This window comes from Heloderma suspectum, chromosome 2, assembly GCF_057233095.1.
Source record: "Heloderma suspectum isolate Gila_16-S chromosome 2, 16-S_ref, whole genome shotgun sequence".
Taxonomy (NCBI): Eukaryota; Metazoa; Chordata; class Lepidosauria; order Squamata; family Helodermatidae; genus Heloderma; species Heloderma suspectum.
This window is the reverse complement of record NC_139459.1, coordinates 362,923,958-362,950,371: the sequence shown is the minus strand read 5'-3', so window position 1 is coordinate 362,950,371 and position 26,414 is coordinate 362,923,958. Positions and strand designations below refer to the sequence as shown.

The 26,414-nt window shown below is 47.0% G+C and overlaps 1 protein-coding gene across 2 annotated transcripts; it reads right to left on the bottom strand.

Moving 5' to 3' along the window:
• Positions 1–648: 648 nt before the first annotated feature.
• Positions 649–25,359, bottom strand: LOC146355700 (uncharacterized). Of its 2 annotated transcripts, XM_084830678.1 has the most exons (12): positions 25,073–25,359; positions 20,069–20,173; positions 19,836–19,978; positions 19,251–19,367; positions 18,663–18,764; positions 15,735–15,845; positions 15,514–15,615; positions 13,791–13,859; positions 12,638–12,694; positions 9,611–10,996; positions 6,993–9,256; positions 649–2,836 (listed from the first exon to the last, which is right to left on the bottom strand). In XM_084830678.1, the coding sequence occupies exons 3-11, from the start codon at positions 19,912–19,914 to the stop codon at positions 8,457–8,459; spliced, it is 2,823 nt and encodes a 940-aa protein (XP_084686804.1). In that variant the 5' UTR covers positions 19,915–19,978; positions 20,069–20,173; positions 25,073–25,359; the 3' UTR covers positions 649–2,836; positions 6,993–8,456. The 2 variants fall into 2 exon arrangements, with proteins under 2 accessions (XP_084686804.1, XP_084686805.1); XM_084830679.1 differs by lacking the exon at positions 19,251–19,367.
• Between the last annotated feature and the right edge of the window lie 1,055 nt (positions 25,360–26,414).

Genomic DNA, 26,414 nt, shown 5'->3' with positions numbered 1-26,414 from the left:
CTTCAGTGTTAGCCTAGCCAGTGCTTGAACATTGTTTTTCTGGACCCAGTCTCATGTATCTTGTTTTGCTGATCTTGCCTTGTGATTGAATCTCCATGCTACTGACCCTTAGACTCCTGCTTGACTCTGCTTCTGGACTGTGTATTGTATCTGGCTGCTTAACTGTGCTTTGGTCTGTGCCTGTATCTTGACCATTCCTGCCTTAGCCTGATCATATATTGGACTGAAACCTTTGTGCTTGATACTTGCCTGTCTTCTTGCCTTGCCGTTTCAGTTGCTCCATAATTTGCCCTAACACAGTCTGATTCAGCCATAGCAAGACACTCGCATCTGTAGAATTCTTCCTTCTTGTACGAGATGGAAAGCTCTCTACCCTTCTGCCGCACTGGATAGGCCTCTACAGGTTTTTAAAGTGCCTCTTGTGGGAATATCTGGTTATGTGCTGGAAACAAACATGCCTGCACCCGTGTTACACTTGCGAGATGACTGGTAAAGGCAAAACATTTTTTTCCATTTGCAATGATAATGGTGCAGACTTGTGATGCAATTTGATCCAGGGACTCCTTGTTCTGCTATGGCTGGGTAGCAGAGATTATGAAAGTAACTCAGAGAACAAGCTTCCAATGGAATATCTGACTTAAAAAAATATATATTCACATTCCTTTATTTAATTTCTACATTTCCAAATATGAGCAAACTCTCTCACAAGAAATAAATACATAAAGAAAACAAATAAAGACAACTATGAATACATATAGAAATATACATATGCAAGAAAAAATATATCCAATACAAAATCCAAATCCATGTAAAATTACTGCTGGTCCAAGTTACTCATAAAGGCTGATGTATGCTTACCATGGAATGTTTGTCAGGGCATCACGGTTATTGGTAATATACTTTCTCAAAGGAGACAAGAGCTGCGAGATCCTCAGACCATTGTATGGTTCAGGGGGGAGGGTACCTTGTCCTTCCACCACTGCACGATGAGTCTCTTGCCCACCATGACAGCCTGGATGGTCCACTGCCACAGGCCGTTGTAGAAGTTCCACACCGTAGGAATATAACAGAGTAACACAGAGATAACTTTGAACTGTAATAAAGTAGCCAAGACAAAGTAGATGCACCTAATGTCTGTCCAGAAGGGAACCACCACTATACATGCCCACATCATATGCACCAATGGTGTATCTGCTATCCCACAGCACCAGCATCTATTGGTGATGGTTTTTCCCAAGCCAGGCACTGCAGCATCCAATACACCCTAAAAGAGCAATTTCTTTTGTATTCGATGCAATTTCAGGTCAGGAGAACTATTCCGTATCAAAGTCACAGCCACCTTCTTGCATGGCTGGATGTGACATTCCAGTTCTCCATTCCACTCCTCTGAATGCTTTAATGCCAAGCTTACCGTATGTCAAGAGCTTTCTATAAATAGCAATTATTGGTTTGGCTGCTTGCATAGAGCTAATCAGGTCCTCCAGTAATTCTGGGGCCTCTGAGGCACTGAATGCCGCTGGCCTATATAGGGAGCACAACATATGCTTTATTTGAAGGTGCGGCCAATGTGCCCTTCGATGCAACTGATATTTTCTCTTTAGGTCTGCAGAGGGGAGAAATTCACAGTCTCCACCTGATAGTTGATCCAAAGCGAGGATAACCCTCTCAGCCCGCTGCCTTCAAAGAAAAAGGTGGCCTACAATTTTCAGGCCAGGGTTGCGCCATATTGTTAGTTCGGCATGCGAGAAGGGTCAAAGCACAGCTGGTGAGTTAGCTTGTGCTATGTCTCTCTAGCTACCTAAATGGGTGGTGGGGTAAGGTCTTCTCTACCCAACACCATCCATTTGGCAGTTGGTGTCGGATATGTGGATTCTAAACCTACCCAGGGAGGCTGATGTGATGAGGGGGTGGCAGTCCACTAATTGGCACACGAGAGAAGAAACATTTCGTGATAAAGATTTAGATCAGGGAAGTTAAACCTTCTCCTTCCACAGCTAGCTGTAATTTTTTGAGAAGCATTGGGGGAAACTTCCCCAAATACATTTCCTAAATAATGTGTTAAATCTTTGGAAAAATTATTTGGGTATAGACCATGGAATCCCTCTGAGGATGTATACTATTCAAGGCAGCACATTCATTTTTAGTATATTGATTTTTTCCCCACACACAGAGTGAAGTTCACTTTTCTAGATCTAAGGCAATCTCATGTATAAGGGGTAACAGATTTAGTTTGACCATCCGTGAAACATCTTTGGGGGACCGCAAATGATGGCTTTTGGACATTGTTTAAATAGCCATCTAGAAAAAAGGGTACTGGGGGTGTTTGCCCCCAGAGGCATGAGTTCTGATTTGGTCCAACTGATCGTGCATCCCGATAGTGCCCCCAAAGTATCTATTAACTTTATTAATGCCAGTAAAGAGTTATCAGTATCATCAATAAATAATAGCACATCATCCACATGAAGAATAGCCTTATATTCTGTGGCGAGATGCTCAAAACCCTGAATTTGCCTGTTTTGCCAGATGGCAAAGGCCAATGGCTCCAGACAGATGTTAAATATCAGTGCAGAGAGTGGACAGCTTTGTCGTGTGCCTCTTTCAAGTGGGAATGATGGGGAGAAGACTTCATTGGTTCAGAGCTGTGACCTTGAGTTCACATACACTGTCACATCCAGACTGGTGGAGCATCAGAGGAGGCCTCTCCGGACCCATCTCTTTGAGTCGTAGCTTGTCGCTGGAGGCAACTTGAAGAAAGGCGTTTGCCGAAGTGCTTCTACAGAATTCATCTTGACACTTCTTTGTGGTGCTGGAAGCAAAGAGGAAGTGCGCTGTTGCCCTGCAAATAAATAAATACTAACAGTGAACTCATCGTTCTCTGAAACTGGATTCTTATGTAGGCAAAGCTGTACTAGCTACACACCGGAGGGATGCATCAGCATGCCTGGAGGAACCCCAAGGTTGGCTGAACCCGCCCTTGTGTAAAAAAAAAAAATGGGGGGGGGCAGAGATCCCCAAAACAGTCCCATGAGGACTGAGCATGAGAGCACGGAAAGCTAGCTGAGTGTTGGAGGGGAAGAACATGGAAAATGGGTGCTGGGAGAGGGGAAGAGAATGGATTATGCCTGGCTGAACAGGCTGGCAACCTGAAGAAAAGTCTGCATGCAGAGCATGACCTCTGCCACTGAGCTATGGCCCTTGTCCTATCTTATCGATCCAAGACAAAACAGGCACACCTCCTTTTGAGAAAAACGGGGAAAAAATGGACACACACACATTTTTGTCCCTCTCCAGTAACACTTGAGCTCGGGCTCCCCCAGTGAAATTGATGGGCAGTAGAGTCAGGACAGAGGGAAAGGCCATCTATGCCCAGCAAACAATTAATTTATGGAAGTGCTCTGCCACAAGATGTGGTGTAGGCTACTGTGTAGGCAACCCCCTTGCCTTTAAAGGGGGATTAGTCAAATTCATAGAGGTTCTTTGGAGAAACCATACATAATTCTATTTAGTTAATCTATATCCCACCCTTCCTTGCATGGAGCCCAGGGCATCTATGCAGTCTTCAGCGTGATGCTCATGTGCACCAATGTGCCCACCAAGTTCCCTGTCCCTCCTGATTATTATTTTTTCACCTGGAAGGCTGGCACGCTGCAAAGGGAAGTGCCGCTCTGGAGAACGATCATCTTTATTTCCCAAGGAAGTCCCTGGGCCTCATATAGGTTCCCGAGGCACTCTTGGAAACTAAAAATGGTGGTTGGCTGCAGTTCAGCACTTAGTTTTGAAGTGCACTGAGCCACCCAGAAAAAGGTAAGCTGGGGATGGTAGGGAGAATCCTGGTGACAAGGGGGGTGGGGAGCAAGGGAAGTGTTTTCCCTGTGTTCTTTGCATGTGTGTTGCCTGTGTGTGCGTGTGTGTGTGATCTTTCTTTGAGCATCACCAGTTCGCCTTTGGTAAAATGGGTATTTTGTTGTGCTTTGTGAGCCGAACACGTAATTTGGCATTCAGGGCTCAGACCCCCATATTACAGGTTTGGCCCACCTCTGCCTTGCACTTTATTTCTTGGCCAAGTTACTTGTCTCTATGCCCCACTGGTTTGCCTTCAGGGAAATGGGTGTTGAGTAGAAAACTGTGGATCCAAAGAGGGTGCAGAACTCGGAGCCCACCTCTGCCTTGTCTCAGGTTCTTGGGAAAGTTACTTTTCTTTTAGACTTACCAGTTGGCCTTCGGGGAAATGAATGCTTTGTGATGGGCCATGCCCACCATGGCAGTCATTTTGTGAGAGCACCCATGGCGCTCACCCCAAAAGGCTGGACACCCCGCTATATACACTGACCTGGTTTGTACATAATGACAACCCATGGTGTAATTTACTCATGGATTGTTGCCTTACCCAGCATAAGCCCTTGATTTGTCTGCCAGACGATCAAACCAGGGGTTGTTTCTTTCAGTTCTTTGGTTGTTTGCTTCTTGTCCCCTTCCTCCTCATATCCCAAAAGCATTTGCCGCACCAAAGTACTGGCAAGCCTTCAGTTTATCAGCTGCCTCTTTGTCATTAGTCCACTCCCCATTCTGGATGTGTGATACTCTTTGGCTACTCCTGGAACCTTCATATAGTCCCAATGAAAAGTTCCCCCCTCTCTTCCCGCTTGCTGTCCCTGTGGGAGTGCTTGAAACATGGCATTTAATGAAAAGTAATCCATTCGCATTCTGTTGTTTCTGCAAAATGAGGGAAGAACTACAGGAACAATGTACCACTCACCAATACTCTATCAATGCCACCCCACTCCATTTAGCTTCCCAGTCACCCCCCCATGTTTGTTCCCCAAAAATGAGTTTGGTTCCCCCCCCCCACCTGTATTCCCAAACACAGTCTTCTATTTGCAATGCAGTTCAGATTGCAGTCCCCTTCACATGTGCTGGTAGCTTGGACGAAGAGAGCAGCACACGTGGATTTACTTAATAATTTTAATGTTTGCTTATTTCTAACCTAGAAGGCAGGTGATTCTAATAAGCTACTTAATATGGTGCAAGTACTATGCTCTGCGTGGGCATACGTCTGCCTCCGATAAACCAACTAAGGACAGGGTGGGAGTGTAAGTGGCCAGAGTGAAAGGGGCTCCCGACATCAGTAAGGACTGTCAGTTGGCAGAGCAACATGCAGTCCTTAACCACAGAAACATCTGGATAATGCTCCTAGAGGAACTCTGCTATTGCTGCATGTATGTCTCTCACCTCCCAATGTAACACTGTCCCAGATTGGGGGTTCAGTGGACATGGAGGTGCCTGCAGGCACTATGATGCTATGGGGATGGTATCCTCCTCTGCCAGGGGTCCTGGAAGCTGAGTTATCCTCCAGGAGTACATCCCCCCTCGACTCGCAGATGTTGCGGAGGATGTAATTATTGCAGATCACAAGCTGAATATGAGCCAACAATGTGATGTGGCTGCAAAAAAAGCAAATGCTATGTTGGGCTGCATTAATAGAAGCCTAGCTTCCAAATCCCGGGAAGTACTAGTTCCCCTCTACTCAGCACTGGTTAGGCCTCATCTGGAGTACTGTGTCCAGTTCTGAGCACCACACTTTAAAACGGATGCAGACAAGCTGGAGAGGGTTCAGAGGAGGGCAACAAAGATGATCAGAGGAATGGAAACAAAGCCCTATGAGGAGAGACTGAAAGAACTGGGCATATTTAGCCTTGAGAAGAGAATGCTGAGAGGAGATATGATAGCGCTCTTCAAGTACTTGAAAGGCTGTCACAGGGAGGAAGGCCAGGATCTCTTCTCGATCATCCCAGAGGACAGGACACGGAATAATGGGCTCAAGTTACAGGAAGCCAGATTCCAGCTGAACATCAGGAGAAACTTCCTGACTCTTAGAGCAGTACGACAATGGAACCCGTGACCTAGGGAGGTGGTGGGCTCTCCCACACTGGAGGCATTCAATATGAGGCTGGACAGCCACCTGTCAGGGCTGCTCTGACTTGGATTCCTGCATTGAGCAGGGGGTTGGACTCAATGGTCTTATAGGCCCCTTCCATTCTCTGGAGCAGATGACAATGATATCCACAACAAGGTCTTCCTCAACATCCAGAAGTGGATAAAGCTACCACCATCTCGACTTTAGCCATCCAAATGTTCTCTGTTTGGCCCTGCTGTGGTAGTAGTAGATGTTCCTCCCCCTCAGGTGTTCTCGGCGAGTGGTGTAGTGCCATAAGCTAGGGCCGAAGCACAGAAACCTGGTCAGAGAATGAATGGACATGCTTAGCAGCCTGTCCACTGAAATGGGGGGCCAGTGAAGAACATGCCCACTGAAAGCTTATCTGCCTCAGGGGAATTCCAAAAGATTGTAGCGTCATGACTTCTCCTGGAAACACCTGTGCAAACGCCCATGAACCTGCCCTTTGTGTCTACCGCCACCTGCAGAACCATGCTGTAGTACTCTGGATTGCGCCCCTTAAGAGCAAAGATCCTGGTGCGGGAAGGGCCAAGCACACCACACCTGAGGAAAGCCCAGCTCTCTGAAACCTTGAAGGACTTTTCTCTCATCACCCAACTTTATCATGTCCACCAGGTACAGCTCATTCAGGACTCACACCACCTCCCTGAATATTTCACAGGCTGTGTCGATTTGCCAACACTGAAGGTGATGCTGAGCCAGACATAGCCCAGGTCGAGTGCCAGTTTGTACAGTGTAATTGCTATGTGTCTTCTTATGGGGATTGCTGCATGTGTTTCAGTATCCTGTCTTTGGATTATCTATAATTACAGTGCTATCCTGCCTTTTTTCCTCTTACAAGGAACCCAAGGCAGCTTATGTCCTCCTCCTCTTCATTTTATCCTTGCAACACTGAGACATGGTTAGGCTGAGAGACAGTGACTGGGCCAAAGTAACCCAGTGAGCTTGATGGCTGAGTGCGGAGTACAACCCGGATCACCCAATCCCAGCCCAACACTTTAACCATTATAACGCACATCGGCAAAGTATCAAAGGTCACCTGGGACATCCTGAACTGTCAGAGAACCTTGCATCATCCCATTCCTTGACCCTGAGCCTTGACAGCCAGCCTGCTTCTGTTCTTGGCAGACACCATCGAACAAATAAAGATGGAGAGCTCAGTGTTCAGCTATTCTGCCGTTACAGTGGCAGCAACAGTTGCACAGGCCCTTTCCACAGCAGCAGCAATTCTCCAATACATGCTCGACAGATGGCTCCTGTGCACGCTGAGCAGTTGGCATTCCCAGCACAGGGGAGAAGCCTCATCTGTAGAACTGGCAGTGCTATGATGCTCTAAGGTTTCAACTGCAGCTGCCCGAGTTCTCCAAAATGCACTGCAGAATGGCATAAACGGTGGCCACTTGTTTGCCATAGTCCCCCGTACTTTCTTTCAACGCTTTACTAGCTGGGAAAGAGCACAGGACAGGAGGGCGAAATCACAGTATTAGCAGGAGGCGGTAACTGCTTTGATGGCGCACCTTATGCGTGCTTGCTGTATGTGGAGGAGGAGGAACAGGGGAGGGAAGAGGGAGAGGAATGCATGGCATGGTAAGTTACCCCCTTATCCTGTAACAGCAGACTGAAAGCGTGAAACATACTGCATCTAGGGTCTTCCTTGTGTGTTCTACTCTCCCCAGTCCTTTGATATTCTGTAGTTATGTGCTACAACAGTGAGGAGGAGCCTATAGCAGCACTACCCTGATGTAAGATCATTCACCTCCCTCACCCACACAGCATCAACCCACTTGGGTGCAGGGCCTGAAAACTGGACTCTCTAGTCTGTGGAGTCTATGGGCTATGTCAAGCACAGACTGCTCCACTCCAGCTGTTCTTGGCACATTTTGTAGAAGGAATCTGCAGAGAACCATGTACTACCTCTTGTATACTCTTGCTGATGTACATGGTAGGGTGAGGGAGGAGGGAAAGTCAGGAGAAGACAGAGAAAAGTTAACTGTTAATCCCTCTGTCCTGACAGAATGATGAACGCAACCCATCACCGGCTCCCTGGTGGAGCATTCCTGAGGAACACACTGTTCCATTTCAAGCTCCTGACTATCCTATGGAAGGAATAAATCCTGCACTGCCTGTGTCTTGCCCACCCTTCTTCTAACCTCTATACCTCCTCTCAGACAGACTGTTGGAATGTACACGCTTCACAAAGACATACTAAGCTTGCTCTCCTTTTCTTCCAGCTTCGTTTCACTGGTTACATGTTCTCTCATAAAGAGACGCTTCCTTGAGAAGCTTCCTCTCCTATCTTGCTGTGCTGAAAGAATGGGGCACTGCTCTTTCTACTGTAACATGTCAACTTTATTAGCGTTTCTAGATAGCAATGAACTTTCAAAGAATAGGTCTGAAAAGGTTACACTGAGTGTCAGTGACCCCATCCTCTCGTACTCACAGGCACCCTCCGCCCCTTGCTAGGCAGATCAAGGTCTGCATATGCAGCACTGGCTGCTGAGTCTTAGGTAAGGTTTTCTGGGGTGTGGATCTGGGGTTGAACTGGGCTCTGTGCTAGTGCTGGAGGATCTGCAATGATTTCGGGGGGTTGGTACTGCATTTGCACCGGTGCCTCAACCTGTTGCTGCTCAACTTGCTGATGGAGACATGGTTCTGGGGGCAAGGCAGGCACAACTGGTTGATGCTCTATGTGGTGCGGTTGGTGTTCCCTGACTGGGGACCCAATTTGGGGTACCTGAGCCTGTGGGTGATGGTGAGCGGTGGGTGATGAGGCATGCAGGAAGGGCTGTGGGCCATATGGGAATTGCTGAAAGGGGGCATGCGGCTGTGGTCCAGGCAACGTTGCCATCATGGCAGCTGCTAGCTTGTCTAACACATGAGTCTGCCTTTCGATGGCGGCTGTCCTCTCTGCCATAGCCCTTTCAAACGCCTGGTCAGAGGCCCGCATGGACTCCCGCAGAGTAGTAGACATCAACTCTCCACAGTCCCGTATGCTTCGAGCAGTGTGGCGTGTTGCCCAAACTGACAGCAGGTGGTCCCTCGCCCTCCGCTGAGACTCCTTTGCATCCAGCTCCTGGAGAACCTCACACGTGTGTTCCCCTGTCATTTCTATGGCCCGCACCAAGTCCTTTGCAAGCTGAACACGGTCAGTCTTGCGCCTGTTCCTCAGCCGTGCAGCTCTCTGTGCATTTGTCAGCGGCCCCTCAGGCTCCACTCTCTCCTGTGGCGTTTCTTCCAGGGGTTTGCACCGGGCCTTCAGAGGACCACTTTCCCGGTCCTCTGCTTTGAGAGGTTGCTCCTCCTCTGCAGGGGTTTCAAAGGGAGGGGATTGGACAATGGTTTCAGGTCATATATTGCTTAGCTGATATAGTGATACCTGTTTTTTATCGCAATTATTTTATCATGCCTGTTTTAGGTGTTTTTAATTAACAAGCAAGATACCATAAATGCCATGCTTTCGCTGCTTTTTAAATCTACTTTTAACGAATAGCTTGCTCAGCGTAGGCTGCCAAAACACTTTTAAAATGTCAATGCATGATAAGTTACATTTACACTGGCTATAACTAGGACTCTTATCAACCCCCAATGGCTTTCACCCTCTCAGAACAGCATTTCCAAGCCAACCCCCCACCTCCGAGAAGCAGGATCGTAACTCACCAGTGGCATCTGTGTACTGTGAATGGTCCTGCTCTCTTGACCCAGCTGGGAATCCTAGAAAGGTTGTGCTGCTCCGGTCCTCAAACAGCCGAGACAAGGTAGTTTCAATCAGGGGGGTTTCATCCGCACTGCGTCCTTCCCGCTCTTCAGTTTCAGGTAGAATAATACTGTCATTCAGTAATTCCTCTTCAGCTGGCGGTTCCCCCGTTCGGGCCAAAGAGCGCATAATGACATCGTCAACATCGGTGAGGAAATGTGACAGCTCCTGCTCTTTGCCCTGGGACAGTGGTGGCGGGACCCTCTCGAGCACGGAGCTGTCAGGAAGGAGAGCGGTGCTCACCTCCATGATTGCCTCTGTGGCCAAATCTACTTCTGATAGCATCGCCTGGGGAAAAGTGTTCCAAGTCACACCTCGAGATTCTTGCTCTGTCTCCTGCGCTGGGGAGGGAGTGGGGGAGGAACGACAGCTAGTAACCAGGGCCCGTGAACGCACACCAAGGTGCTTCTGCATAGTCTGAAACACCGTTGGACTACCTGTTCTAGAGGGCAGAGTTGGGCTGCTAGTCCTCGACGCAGGCTGAGTCCCTTGCACTGCCAAAAGTGATGGGCTCCCTGAGCAGGCAGTGTGTTCTCTCTTGGCCCGAACAAGGTCCTGAGAAGGTGTGGGTTGCCCTTCTCTCTCCGGCTCCATACGTGGTAGTTTGGTGGGAGGTGCAGCGCTAGGCACACATGGACCTGTTGCTGAGGGTGCAGAACACTGGACAGCGGTGTTTGCGGTGGGCGGCATTGAGAGCGAGGGGGCTCTACGCCGACACGCTGCCCCACCAAGTGGTTGGTGGGGCTGCGGTGGAGGCGACTGGCTTGCATATGCTCTCCGTGATGGGTCCTGAGTAGGCAAGAAGTCCCTCTGAGGCAAAAGGCTCACCTGCTTGGCGTGATGCCTAACTTTCAGCTGATGTGCCACTGGGATGCCACTGCCAGCAATATATCCTGGCGCCACATCCTTCCTCTTAAGCAGTATTGTAGCCAACTTGTCATAGAATGGCATGGTGCGTGGTTCAACACCCAACTGTTTGTTGTGGGTAGTTACCTCTTTAAACTTCTTTTTAAGTCCATTTATCTTCTCCCTGCACTGGGCAGGGCTGCGTGTAAAGCCCTGGGCTGCCATTTCTTCAGAAATCCAGGTGTACACACTTTCGTTTCTGTAGTTTCTTTGCAAGGTCTGCTGTGCCTCTGGACTGATCCATAGATCGATGAACAGACCCAGCTCACGATGAGACCAGAACTTCGCACGTATTCTCTGCGAGTCTTGGATACCGTTGACCCGGGAATGCATCTGCGACTGCTGTGTCCCTGTCCGCTGAGAGGGTTGTGAGGTGGGCTCATCTGTGGTGGAGAATAGTGAGGAAGAATAAGGACAAAACGCATCTCGTGAATCCTCCTCACCCATTCTTGGCTCTGTGGAGTGTAGAGATTTTCCAACCATCATATGTTCCAGATAAGTCCAGTCAGGTCTATTAGTTCACTATGAGAACTAGTAATGGATGACCAGCGAGAAGTCAGCCACCATTCCTCCCTGTGATTTTCACCCAACCTTTAATACCCACCCCTACACAGAAAGAAGGAGCTGGGAACATCCTTGGGTAAGTTCTTTTAAAAGAGGCACGTCTACTGTAGATTGCCAAGGGCAGTGTAAAGGTCTGGTATACAGGAAACTGGCTATTTGGGGGTGTTCTTTGCAAGGACTTTGCTAAAGGCAGGTAGTGGATGAATGGGCACGCTGTGAGCAAGAGTGATACTTAATTTGGGGTGAGGGATGGAACTCACTAGGAGCTGTTTTGGGGATGACTGGAGGCTGCCTCTTTGGGGGTAATTTGTGGGCACTTTTCTGAAGGCTGATGGTGGGTAAGTGGGCACTGGGTGAGGGGGAGAGATGCTTAATTTGGGGTGAGTGGTGGGCACTGTGTACGCAGGACAAATGCTTTCTTTGGGGTGAGAAATGGGACTCGCTAGTAGTTTTAAGGATGGTACACAATGGACTTTGAGCACAGCACGTGTTAAAGGCAATTCAGGATGGCATAGCAACGGAGGGATATATCTCAAAGGACAGGAAGTGGAGACAAGTGCCAGGTGCTTAATGCAACCCAAACCATCACGGGATCGGCATCACCAGCAGGCCAATTATCTGCACCTGGGTGTGCACGGGGGAGGGGGGAATTCCAAGCTACCACATAATCATCGAGGCATCGCTTAGTATGTGCAAGGCAATGAGGCTGCCCCAGCATCCCAACCCTATCAGGGGCAGTGCCAAGCTGCAGGAGGGAGACGGCGGAACCGTCAGCCTCGCTGCTGTTGCCAGGCAAACTCTGCCATTTCTCCCAGTAAGGGAAAAGGGCTAATGAGATCGTGGCAGCATGCAGAGCAGCCTTTTTTCTTCACCTTGCTTGCCCACTGATTCTGTAGCCTGGAACCCCATGGTTTGGCTTTGCACACAATGACACCAAGGGATCCAGAGTTCACAACCCAACAACAAACCATAGGATTGCTTCCTGGGTTGCTTGTGGTTAACAACCCAGAGCTGGTTAGGGCTAGGGCATGGTTCACACCGAACGACAACCAAGAATTCAACATATTATGAGTTGTCATTATATGCGAAGCACCTCACTGTATTACTGTATATAAGCAGTATATACAAACACTCGCCTATCTGTATAAGTACATAACACAGACTGGTCTTCGCCATAGTGGTGCCCTTCAGATGTGTTGTGCAGGGCAACTCCCATCATCCCCCAGCCAGCACAGCCATGCAGGCTGGGGGATGATGGGAATTACAGTTCAACCTCACATTTGGAGGGCACCAGAGTGGGGAAGGATGATATTGTTAGAGCACCGAATTCAGTCCTAGTTAATTCATCTGACTTTTCTCAACTGACCCTCTTTCCCTCTTGCTTTCCTTGGGGCTTTTTGGCAAAAAAGGCAGTACAGAAATATTAATCGCAAAAAAATAAAAAATAAACGTAATTTTACCTTTAGCTTGTGAGCCTCTGCATATCGCCAGTGGTTTTTCTACTTTTTGTACAGTACCTAGGAAGTGTACATTTTTATTAATAATAATAACTCCAACCACCACCACCTTCAGCAATTAGACATTCAAGATCTATAATTAGGTTTGGGATATTTAATCTAGTTAACATGTCATTTTGATCAGGAATGGAGAATCACCAGACCACAGGCCAAATCCGGCCTGCAGTTTCCCCTACCTGCAGAGGCGTGGGCAATCTCCATGGGGCCAGGGGGTGTGGGGAGGAGGGGGGAGGAGGAGGGGGATCCCCGCTGCTATCTCTGATCTAAGTTAAAGTAGAGATTCCCCTACCCCACCCTGAGTGCCACTCTCCTGTCCAATTGTGAGATAGGGAGCATTATGGCGATTCCCCTTATTTAGCATGGAATTCATCCTCCCACCTGGACGGCTTCACTCCGCCCAGCCTTTCTCTGGCCACGGAAAGCCTGGACAGAGCAAAGCCAAGCCTGCCCAGTCGCCTTTGCTCAGGGGGGGCGGTGCTTTGTCTGTTCTGCATCCACTCGAACGGATGGTTTTGCTGGCTACAGGTCTTCCCCAAGCTGGGGGAGCCTTCCCCAGGCTTAATGGTTTTCCTTGAACTAAATGTTGAAGATGAACCTCCAACTAATCAACTGGATTTTTGGTGTAGTAGATTCTAATCTGGCATAGAAACCGACCAATTAACAATATATACAATATTTTAATTGTATAATTTACAGGTGTATTGTAAATTATTGTGTATTTAACTGTATTTGACATATTGTGTAATTATTTGTTAGTTTTGGGGATTGGGAGGGAGGGATTGATGTTCTTGTTACCGTTGGAAAATGCAAATGAATTTTAAAAAATTTAAGGCTGGGGAAGGCCTGTGCACAGCAATGCCAGGTCCCTGGCTGAAGTGGTGGCTGGAGGAGCTCCAGGACCAAATGATGTCAGGGAATGGTGCCCAGCCCCATGATGTCATTCAGCCCATGGAGGACTGGGTGAGGGTCATCTCCCCGCCCCCCTTCCAAATACAGTTCCCCATCCTTGATTTAGAATGGATACAGAATTAAACCGCATCAGAGTCGTTTATATTTCTTCTCCCTCTCCTATCTGCCCACCACCCTCAACACTTACCTTGGTTGTTACCTGGGGCAGATAAGGAGAGGAGTACATAGTTGATTGGCTGTGCGGACATTAGGACACCTGTAACCAAACACGAAATGGGGCACTGTGACAAACCCAACTTTCCCCCACTCCCTGCTAGGTCATGTTTCTGAACAAAGGACATGCCCAGACATTCATAGGTAGCAGACTTTGCATTACTCCACATCTGAGGCTTGACTTGTTGCTATCCTGTGACTTTATGCCTTAGGTCAAATAAACACAGGCAAGAATCAGCTGGAGGATGCACGATCTCAGGCTATTGATTGATTAGTTTCAATATGCAAGACTAAGCCATGCTGTTAAGTCCCAGGCAGGCCTCCCCCACTGACACACTGCCTTCCTCCCCCACCTACAAGATGCTCTGGCTAGTTATTCTTAGGACGTAGGTTCCTAGTAATGAAGTTTTAATTAGCTAATTTTAGGATGAATTTCATTTTAAAAGCAACTATTTCTGAACTTCTCCCTTTTTGGTTCTTGAGTACTCAGCTGGAAACTAGGGGTGATTTTAGTTTTTTAGTTCTTAACTTTAATGCAAGGAGAAAAAGCAGATGCATATAACTTCTTAACCAGGCTCTTGCCTGTCATGGTAAGTCAGAGAAAAGGCAGAGAAAAGGGGAGAAGGAAATCATCCACATAAGTGTCTCATAGAGTGATGCCAGTTAACTCAGAAACAATAATATATAGTCAGACATTGTGCAAGAACTACAGGACAAGATGCCCCTGTATTTCCCCCCTTCCAGCATATGCTTTATTGGCCCAGTTAAGAACATTAGAAATGCCCTTCACAGTCAGATCAAGGGTCCATCTCGTCCAGCATTTTTTTTTCACACAGTGGTCACCAGATGCCCCAGTGGGAAGCTCACAAGCAGGACATCAGCGCAGAAGCACACTCCTGCTTGTGTTTTGTGAAGAACTCCTTCCTTTTAACTTTCCCAAATTTCCCACAATTCAGCTTCATGGGATGCATAATCCTATATTTGCATAATACACTATGATATTGGCAGTTCTATTTTCAAATTCTTTCCTAATGATCCCCAACATGCATTTTTACAGCAACTGCACACTGGATCTATGTTTTCATCAGACTATCTTACCACAACCTCAACATCTCTTTCTCATGGCTGGCTCAGTCCCTACCAGTGAATATGTGAAGTTGGGATGATTTGCCCCAAGGGTCCATCCCCTTTACACTTGCTTATGTTGAACTGCATTTGCCACTTTAATGCCCATTCCCCCAGCATGGAGAGATCCTGGTGGAGTTCTTTGCTGCCTCTCTCTCACTCTCCAGAAATCTCCCCCCAGCTCCACACCAATTAAGCACTCCAGTACAGGAAAAGAAAAACCAAGCTGTCCTTTTCCTTTCGCCCTGGAGCCACCTGGCTTCTGTGAGGCCTGAACAAGGCTCCTCTTCCAGGCTGGCTGGAACCCTGGGCTGCAGCATCCCTCTTGGGGCCTGGGCAGACACTGCAACGTTTTGCTGCGGGTCCCCACTTTTGCTGCTGCTCTATCCTCCTCTTCCATCAGATGCCAAGGCAAATATTTCTCAAGCCAGTCACCCGATTTACGAGAACGTTCAAATCCTGGATGTTGCTGGGGTAAAGGTATGAAAAGGGAACCTATGACCCATTTATGGGTGTCACAGATTCGGAATGAGTCACCTGTGCACGCTGACTTAGATGAACCCATCTCTTACCTGAGCACGGAGCTCCGACAGCCTGGCTCATCCCAGATCCTTCATGCGCAGGGGGGACGGCTGCTTCCCATTCTTCCATCTTTACCATCACATCAGCAAACCCTGGTAAACAGAGAGGGGTAAGAGGAGGTAATGGTCGGCAGCTAAGTTTCAGTGGAAATTCCAGAGTTTCCCCCAAGACCTCATGGTTTTCAAGTGAGATGTCTTTTTTGTTGCCTCACCTGAGTTGTGGTCTGCAGCGTCATTTTCTTCTACTATCTTTTGCTCCAGAATCAGAGCTTCTTCACCTTGCTTAGCATTGGGGCTCAACTTGGACTTGAGATCAGAAAATCCTGTTATGCGCAAAAAAAGGTGACTTAATCAGCTTGAAACAAGCATTTGAAATACACTAAAATGTTGCTCATTCAAAACCTTCCACACGTACATCCAATGTGTGTGACGGGGTTGGTGGGATCGCACAGAAAACTAGGACTGCAAACCACGTTGAATCCCTGGTTGTGCTCCTGGTCTGGAAGCCTCTCACAAATCACAGTTTGTTAGTTTGTATGGAACAGTAAACTATGGTTATCTACTCATTGAGCTGACTGCATGAGGAGAGGGAGGGAGGGAGGGAGGGAGGGAGGGAAGGAAGGCGAGGCAGAAGGTGGGATTGCGCAAGTACAGGGCTCACTCCCAATCCTCCAAACTCTTGTCTGGGCCACTGGCAGCTTTACATCTGAACCAATTCACTGGGCCAGTTCGTATGTCATGGTGGTAACAACAAATCACAGTTTAATTCTGGGTTGTCCAACTCATCAACAAGCCAAAGGGTCCAGGTTTGGATGTCACAATAACAACCTACAAACAGGGTGTTCATAGGTTGCTTATGCAAACCAGAAACAGCTTGAACATGGTGTGCATCCTTAAAAATCATGGCTTAATTAACCCATGATTTGCAGTCATGACATACTAACTGGGTTCACACATCACAATAAGCCGTGATGGTTTATTTTTCTGAATGAGCCTTAGTGGTTTACATGTTGTCTGCATGTGGTTTTCCTGTACCACAATAGCTTATTTCCCCAAAATAAGCCACTCTGATAAGTCATGGTCTGCAGCAAGGTTTATTTAAGCCACCATGGCTTATCATGTCATCTGGTGCTCACCGTGGCTTATTCTAATTGCCTATGGAGTTGGCTGGCAAGAGCAACCAAAACCGCTGCAGCTGCTCTACTCCAGCCTGCAGACTTTTTCCAAGAACTGACAGTCAGCCCAGGGACAACCGCAGCCAAACAAGCACAGCTTTCCCTAATACCACACCACAGTTACAAAATGACAGCTTCCGCCGAGCACAATGACAGCCTCGCACTATCACACTACCCTGCTACAGCAAAGTTACACAACGACAGGCTTCTCTGACGGCTACTTTGAAACTGTGCAACTTGGGAAATAGGGGAAGAACTGCTCAATTTTTCATGAAGAACTGCAGTTCTGCCATTATCTACTACAGCTTCTGGAGGCTCCCCATGAAGGCACCCACTTGTGCAATTTTGCCCCATTCCAGCAAACTGTCAAGGACCTAGAGCTCCCACTCCCTTCTTCCTTTTCTGGCCATCCTTCCCAGATCGTGCAATCCCACTCCAGCAAAGTGACACAGTCACAGACTTCCCTGATCACTACTGTGAAAATGTACCAATGTGCATTTGTGAATCTCTGTAACAGAAAAGTAAAGAGGAAAAGATCCCTGTTCGCAACTCTGAAAATGTGCACATTCGGAAATACACAAAAGTGCAAAGGAAAAATAAAAAAATAAAGAGGAACAGAGGCACTTGTGGAATAGGGGAAAATGGGGGAGTAGGGGAAAAACATGCTCACTTTTCCATGAAAACGTAAAACTGTGTTGTTTCGTTTCGTTTCATTTCTTATATTTCTATACCGCCCCATAGCCAAAGCTCTCTGGGTGGTTCACAAAAATAAAAAACCATTAAAATACATTATATAAAATATAAAAACCATTCACATAATGACATAAAACAAATAACACACACCATCGGCCAGAGACAATCAGAGACTCATTATACGCTGCCAAATGCCTGAGAGAAGAGGGCAGTTTTAACCTGACGCCAAAAAGATGATGATGTTGGAGCCAGGTGGGCCTCACCAGGGAGTTTATTCCATAAATGGGGAGCCACCATGAAAAAGTGGTGCAGCATTTGGAGGCTCCATAAAAGGGGTCCCCACTTGTGCAATTTCGTCTTATTCCAGAAAACTGCCAAGGAGTTATAACTCCCACCCCGTTTTTCCTTTTCTGCACACTTTTCCCCGAGGAAGCAAAATTGCAGTTATGCACTACAGCTTTTGGAGGCTCCCCCTGAGGGCTCCACACTTGTGCAATTTCACCCCATTTTAGCAAACTGCCAAGAAGTTATAACTGCCACCCCATTTTCCCTTTTCTGGCCACTTCTCCGTGAAAAAAGCAAAATCGGGCTATACAGCACAACTTCCCTTGATCGCATGTTTCCCCTATTGCAAAGTATCACATTTACAGCCCTCTGTGATAAGACTGACACTACTCACTTTTCCATGACAACTGCAACCCAAGTGAAGCTGGGATACCATCCAACAGAGTGGGAGGACTGGAGAGGGAGGAGGGGCAAGGGCAGGGAAAATAAGCTACTCACAGTAGCTTATTTGGCTGATCGTGTGGGGGATAACAGTAGCTTATTTTCAGAATAAGCTATTGTGAGTAGCTTATTAAGCCACCATGGCTTAAAGTGATGTGTGAACCTGGCCACTAATTAGGTCAGTATCTTACTTGCTATGCTAACATTGGGATGGGGTCACTGCCACCCTGACTGGCTCGTTTTCACTGGTGTCATGCACAGCATATACTGCTTTCTTGGCTTTTATCCTCACCATGTAGGTTTTTCCCCATATACAAACCCAGTAAATGGGAGGAGACCACATTATGTATGTGAGAAACTGGAGTCTAACCTACAGAAGCTTCTGTCGCAATACAATTGTTCACCTTCAAGGGCCTACAAGAAATCAATTTTGCTGCAACAAGTTAACACAGCTACCCCCCTGGAATCCTGGGAAATAGTGAGGAAGTATGCTTCAGATTCTGAATAAATTACCTATGCATCAGATTGCTTGAACAGATCTTTTACCTGAATGGGCAGTTGGGGGAATATTGTTTTCCTCAGGAATCTGATGATCCACTGCCCACAATTCCTCCTCTTCTTTCACCTTTATCTTTATGTCAGGGAGCCCTAATCAAGAGAAAGATGTCACAAGATGAAGTAGGGATGGATCCTCCAATCTCAAGCAGCAGGCAGTGAATGTCTACTAGTTTCTTTGCAAATCTCAACATTGTTTTGGCCAATATACTAATGATTTCTTTGAGTTGGCTATCTGTCTCCAATGGTACAAGAAGGCAAAAAGTGGGGAAGACAAACATACCCCAGATTAAAGAAGCAAATTCAGATGGTATTCAGCCAGCTAAACTTATCATTTGCCTAATCATTTTCCTACTTCTGATTTCTTCTGACATTATGCCACTCTCATGAGTTAGACCACTTGTGTGACCAGTTATTTGCAAGCATTCAGTTGGTTAGATCATCATCTCAACTGGCACTCAGCCTATTCAATCCTGTATACCGTGTGTGATTTTTTAAAAACATGGCTGGCAACAGATTCTGAATTCATTCTTTAGGCTCCCTGAGTTAGCTGAGTGAGAATCTAGAAAGGTCCCATACCTAAGTTAGCGTATAGGAAGGTCTCGATTTCCTCTGAGTCCTGATTATTTGGTACCCACGGTTTTTCCTCCTCCACCTCCTCCTCCTCTTTCACTTTTATTGTCATAGTAGCATACCCTATTCAAGAGAAGGACATAATAAGGAGAGGAGGTAAAGTTTGATAGTAGTGTTGGATGTTGACTAGGTTCTCTTCAAATACCAGGGGTTGCCCTATATCTATATAAAGGTCTTGAATTAGCTAGGTTCTTGGTTCCCTCACCCAAATTATGGCCCTGTGGCACCACCTGCTGATCCATAATCCATGGCTATCTATCCCTCTTCTTCAGACCACATGATGTTCCTTCTCAAACCCATATGCTGGTGTCCCATCATACTATGAGCCCAACACTAATTCCTTGTCAGTTCTCAAATTTTTTAGAATTTCCAAGCTGTGAGAGGAGAACGACTGAGTAGGGCTCACATGTTCTTCAGGAGTGTTTTAAAAGAAAACAAGTGTGTTTAAAAATAAAACCACACTCCAACATTTTGTTGCAAGTCTCACTTCCTTATCTATAATGACAAATTCTCTGGGCATCCATCCCTTACCTGAGTGGGCATCTGGTGAAGTCTTGTTCTCCAATCTCTGAAGGTCTAGAGTTTGGCATTCCTTCCCTTGTTCCATCATATCTGGAGCCTCTGATCAGGAGAGTAATACCAGAAGCAGTGCCCAGGAAAGAGATTTTGACCATCTAGGGTGACAGAAAGAACACAGTTTGTTTGCATACAAATCCAAGAATGTTGCGTCCTAAAATTTTCGATTAATTTTTCTGTTCTCTCACCCAAACTATGTTTTGATGTGATCTCTCTTTCCTCCAATCCTCAGTGATCAGGGATCCAGTATTATTAAAGCTGGAAAATAAAGCCTGCCTTGCGAATTAGAAAGCCTGTTTGAGGACAAAAACAACAACACAATCCTATGAGACGTGGGGTCTGAGATACATTGTGTACTAATGAAGATAACTGAACTCAATCCAGAATGAATGTGAAAATGGGGGACTGGTATAGACAAGGTATAGGGAAAGGACTCTTCACCCCAAAAGTGATCGTTGTATGCTCCTTCATTTTGCTGAGAAATTCCTAGTCTGTACTCTGTTTATGCTCAGTGCTTAACATAAATCAGCATTTCCAGGTAGGACTACTGCTGTGCAATTAGCTGGCTCAGATAAATACCTATGCATACCCAGATTCCCCCTACATATTGACATTCAGTGACTCTGTCTGGTGGAGAAAGAGGGAGAGTCACTAGGAAGTAAGATCTAGGAAGTGCCAGTCACTGAACTTCCTAAACTTCCTTTCAAATCATTGAATTTTTAGAAAGAAAAGGGGAAGGGACTGGTAAAAAGATATATCGAGAAAGCAATCCCTATGCAGGAAGAGGACAGCCAGCTTGGTGGGATCTTGGCCTATGAGGTGTGGTGGACAGAGTCCATCGTGGAGACACCCCAAAATCCAGCCCAAGATCAGTAATGATAGAGAAAGGCCTCTAACTGTAGAATCGGTTTGTGGAAAGTAAAGAACAAGGAATCAAGGATGCATTTATTTCTCCTTTGCTTCGCTATCAATATAAATCTCTCTCATACTTATCTTTTTGATGGTTCCACACGCTAAGTAAAAGTCTGTACTTTGAGAAGTTTAAATCTGTTGTACTTTTTCTGCTACCTTGAAATTCCCTTCCTTGATCCATGCTTACCAATCCCTTTGGGGAAATTTTTATAAAGCCCCATTGGATTCCCAGAAACATGGCTGTGTCCAGGATATTTTGGGGGAGAGGGGAGAGAGAAGGTGAGGGGAGTGTCTAAAGGGCTATTGTGAATTTACAAGCAATTCTAAATGGGAAGTTGGGGCTGGGGGTGCGGGGGGACTGATCAGTGGCGGAGAAGCAAAGGAAATTGAAGACTGGGTTTAGACCACACAATAACCCACGATGGGTTAAATAAACCATGGTGGCATATTTAACCCATTGTTGGTTATCGTGTCATCTGTCAGTAATTTTTTAATTCACAATGGCTTATTTGGCAGAAATAACCCACTCTGATAACCCATGGTCTGCAGTAAGGGTTATTCAACCCACCGTGGGTTATCGTGTCATCTGGCGCTCACCGTGGCTTATTCTGGTCACCTACAGAGTTGGCTGGCAAGAGCCACCAAAACTGCTGTGGCTGCTCTGCTCCAGCCTGCAGAGCCCTTTTTCCGAGATCTGACAAGCAGCCCAGGGACAACTACAGCCAACCAAGTATAGCCTTCCCTGATACCACACTACAATTACAAAATGTCAGCTTTCCCCAAGTACAATGACAGCCCTGTGCTATCACGCTACTCCACTACAGCGAAGTTATACAATGACAGGCTTCTCTGATCTCTACTTTGAAACTTTGCAACTTGGGAAATAGGGGAAGAACTGCTCACTTTTCCATGAAGAAGCGGAGTTCTGCAATTATCCACTACAGCAACTGAAGGCTCCCCAAGAGAGCACCTCACTTGTGCAATTCCGCCCCAATCCAGCAAATTGTCAGGGAATTATAGCTCCAATCGCCCTGTTCCTTCTCTGGTCACTTTTCCAATGAGCAGTAAAATGGCAGCTGGGGGGGGGGTGATGCGCAATTGCGCTTTTGTGAAATTTCACTGTAGCGCAATAGCAAACAGAAGGAGCTCTGCCAGCAATGTGTGTGTGTGGGGGGATGAAATGCACAACTCCCCTGATTGCTACAGTGCTTTAGTGATTTTAGACAATAAAAGCTTTATGCCAGCAATGAGTATGGGGGGCTTTCTTGCACAATTTCACTATAGCGAACAGAAGTGGCTCTGCCAGCAATGTCTGGGAGGGGGAGTGAAGTGCACAACTCCACTTTATTGTCATCGATTTTGACAACAATAAAGGTGTCTATGTCAGGAATGACTATGGGGGGAAATGTGCAATTGGTTTTATCTTGATCCTGCAACCACCCAAAGGTCTATTTGTTCCACCTCCTTTTTGTTGCACCCAGGGTTTTCCCTCCTCTAGGGTAATTGCAGAGGGGTTTATGCCAGCAATGGGTAGGGGGGGCTTTTTTGCACAATTTCGCTATAGCGAACAGAAGTGGCTCTGCCAGCAATGTCTGGGAGGGGGAGTGCATGATGGTGCATGAGCTTCATGTGGCGCAGTGTGGTAGGTGGCAACCAAAACTCTCCCCACGACCTGAGTTCGATCCCAGCGGAAGCCGGGTCTCAGGTAGCCGGCTCAGGTCGACTCAGCCTTCCATCCTTCTGAGGTCGGTAAAATGAGTACTCAGCTTGCTGGGGGGATGGTAGTCACGACTGGGGAAGGCAATGGCAAACCACCCCACTATAGTCTGCCATGAAAACACCAGGGTAAGCGGCGTCCCTCTAGGGGTCAGTAATGACCCGGTGCTTGGACAGGAGGAACCTTTCCTTTCCTTTGATGGTGCATTCAGTGTCTCCTGTTTAGGAGAGGTTTTATAGCCACCACCCTCTTTTTGGTGCACTCGGGATTTTCACTCCTCAGTGAGTAATTGCGCAGGGTTTTGTTGTTGGATCAGGTGCTCCCGACTGGGGGAAGCTGTGTATTTAGTGTTGTCCCCATCCTGCAAAGCCCCAAAGTTTTATAGTCACCTAGTCACCCCCCTTTTTTGGTGCACTCAGGATTTTCACTCCTCGGTGAGTAGTAATGCGGAGTTTTGATATTGGATTGAGTGCCTCCCAACTGCAAACTTCCAGTGCTTTAGAGGTGAAACAGCACCACTGCTGGGGGGGGGGGGGGGAGTCAAATTACACACAGTAGCTTAATAAGCTATTCACAGTAGTTTATTAGCCCATTCATGTGGTGGGGGATCATGGACTATTTCAAAAATAAGCCACTGTGAGTAACTTATTAACCTATTATGGGTTATCATGAAGTCCAAACGTAGCCATTATTTTATTTAATTCTGGCAAGCAAAAAGACAGGAGGAGAGCAATTCTCACTGAAGGTGTAGGCAGGGCTGGGCCCAAACAATTTTGCTTCTTCAGATGGAATGGCAAATTACATCCCTCCTCCATTAAATGGCTGGTCAAGTTATTTTGTCTTCTGAGGCAGGAGGTCCCAGGAGCTTCTGTCCACCTCCCTACCACTAAAGATGCTGAGCTGGTTTGCATGACATGCTGTGGTTCACCGTGGGTTATTTAACCCATGATGAGCTGCGGTGTTCGTGGGCACCATTTTACATATGTAACCCCGAATTGGCGGGTGTCATCAGAACTCAGCCATCAGGGGTTAACCCTTGGCTTATTGTAAGGTTATGTGAAGGTTGTTTAACCCATAAACTGTTTAACCCTCGCATAACCCCTGATGGGTGGGTTCGGACAACACATCTAATTGGGTTAAACACAACCCAATTAGGGATTGTATATTCAAAATGGTGGCTAGCACACATCACATCTCCTTGAGAGTTAATTAATCGATGATGGGTTGTTGTATCGTGCGAACCGTCACACGGTGCCATGGTTTGTGGGTAATGGCAATTCATGGGTTGTTTAACCCATGAATTGCCTGGGGACTATGGGGGAGAGCAAGCTGCCCCCCATGCGTTTGTCGCTTCTGCTTTGCATCTGGTTTTGTAAACAACCCAGGAACAGCGCATTCCTGTGTTGTTGCTGTGATGTGCGGCCCTAGCACTCTGTGATATTTAGGGTTAAACAGTGCAGAGTTTTTAGCCCACCAACAAACCACAGGCGAAGGACCATGGAATAGCAAGTGTTAGCTAAAAAAGAAAAATTAAACGGGGGCGGGGGGGGGTAATAGAAGGTGTGGAATGCCCCACTGAAGTCCCTTACAACTTACAGGATCGTGGAGGAGAACATGGCTGGGTCCAATCCCAAAAAGGAACACTTCTTTCAGGAGGGTGCACTGCAACATTTTGTGGCAGGTCCCACTTATTATCATTATTATTAGTATAAAAATGCAGGTAAAATCTGTTTTATTTACTAATGAGTTTGGGAGGTTTTAACCGTGGAAATTTGTTCAATGTTGTTGATTTTAAAAATCTATTTGGTGCTTCTGTCTTCTGAACTTGTATTGTAATTTCAGTCTGCATTAGATTTTAATTTGGTTTTGTTTGGAAAAACTGCCTTGAACTTCAGTTTGATGGAAAGGTGGAAGAATTTAAAAATAAATAATCAAGGTAAATTGGGACTTGACAGTTTGTGTGTATGGGTGTGTGTTTAACCACAAAAAGGAGCAAAGACAGAAAGCTTCTGGGAGAGATATTATCAGAAGATTAGAGATTATGCAAAATGAGATAAAGAGCCAACTGCAATGGCTCCAAATGGCTGCAACCCTAAACACGGTTGCTAAAGTGTAATCCCAACTGAACTGAGTAGGACTTACATCAGAGTAAATATGCTACATATTTATCACACTTTTCTCCTCCTCTTCCTCCATGGAGCTCAAAGTTGCTTACATGGTTCTTCCCCCACCCACATTTTCTCCTCAAAACAACCCTGCCAGGTAGGCTAGGCTGAGAGAGAGTATGCGTGTATGTGACTGGCCCAAGGTCGCATAGCAGTGAGCTTCGTAGATGTTTTGCGATTTGAACCTCGGTCCCTTCTAGTCCAACCGTTTAACCCAGCCTGGCTGGGCATGAAAAGACTTCAAATCCGGCACAGCTGAAAGGCCTCAGGTGGGGGAAGGATGGTCTAACCTCTACTCCACAGTGGCTTAGGCTCGCATTGCACCTCTGTTTAGGATCGGCCCGGGGCAACCCTGGAAGAATCCGTCTCCTCCCCCACACCCTGAAAGCCACACTCACCAGTTAATCTTTCAAGATCCTCAACGGCTTCTTTGCTTAGCCGACCCCTCCGATCGTGTTTCTCTGTTCGGCCGCTCCAGAAATCCTCACCGCATCTCCCCAACCACAACTACGACTTCCAAGATGGAGAGAGGGAGAGCGAGTTTGGAAATAAATCGAGACACCCCCCTCCCCTTTCCTCCTTCCTCGTCTATATATTGTTCAATGGGGAGGGCTTAGCGGCTTGTTCTTTGTTTTCCCCCTTCCCACCGTGCGATCCGTGCAAGACAAAAACTCTTTTGCAATGCAATCCTCCAAAGCCAAACCCTCCCATTCGGCCACCTGAGCGCATGGATGGAACGAGGGTGGATGCGCTCAGCCATCGGTTGCTTCGGGCTGGACATTCAATGTCTGCCGAGGCGGAATTCTTCAGAGCGGGCGAGAGGGGGGGCGGGGCCCTCGGCAGCTTTGTTTTTCTCCCACGTAAATGCACGGGGGCGCGTTGCACGGCTGCCATCCGGATCTTGTGCACGCTTACGTGGGAGTCCATTGGACTAAGTGAAGCTTGGTTCCGAGTAAAGCAACACAGGATCAGGCTGCAAGTCTTTCTGCTCCTTCCTGCTCCTTCTTTGACTCCTCCGCGAGGGTGACCTTGGGCCAACTACTGTCTTTCCTCCCTTTCCTGGTGGAGAAGGAGCATAAAATAAGGGCCGGGAGGCGGCGGCGGAGGGGAGAAATGCACGCATCCTTTTGCTACTGGGAGGAGAAAAGCGATAGAAATTTAATAAAGCAGATTCTACCCTCTTTTTGTTGTGGTGTCTCAATATTCAGAAAGCGATATACTTAAAAAATAATTAAAAGAAGCTTCACATATATAAGAAATGTATCTACACTAAATTACAGAGGAATAGCTAATGGATATGAACCTGACCACGCTCCGGGAGAGTGCACAGGACAGGAAGGCCTGGCGTGCTATGGTCCATGGGGTCACGAAGAGTCGGACACGACTGAACAACAACAACAAGCTATTTTACTCTGTTGCAGCAAAAGCAAAGTGTCTTGTAGAACCTCGAAAAACCTGCAATCCTACACATTTACTTGAGAGTAAGTTCCATTGAATCGCAATGGCACTTCTGAGTATACTTGATTGTCGTTCAGTCGTTCAGTCGTGTCCGACTCTTCGTGACCCCATGGACCATAGCACGCCAGGCCTTCCTGTCCTGCGCTCTCTCCTGGAGTGTGCTCAAGTTCATATTCATTGCATCCGTGATGCTATCTAGCCATCTCATCCTCTGCCATCCCCTTCTCCTTTTGCCTTCAAACTTTCCCAGCATCAGGGTCTTTTCCAGCGAGTTTTCTCTTG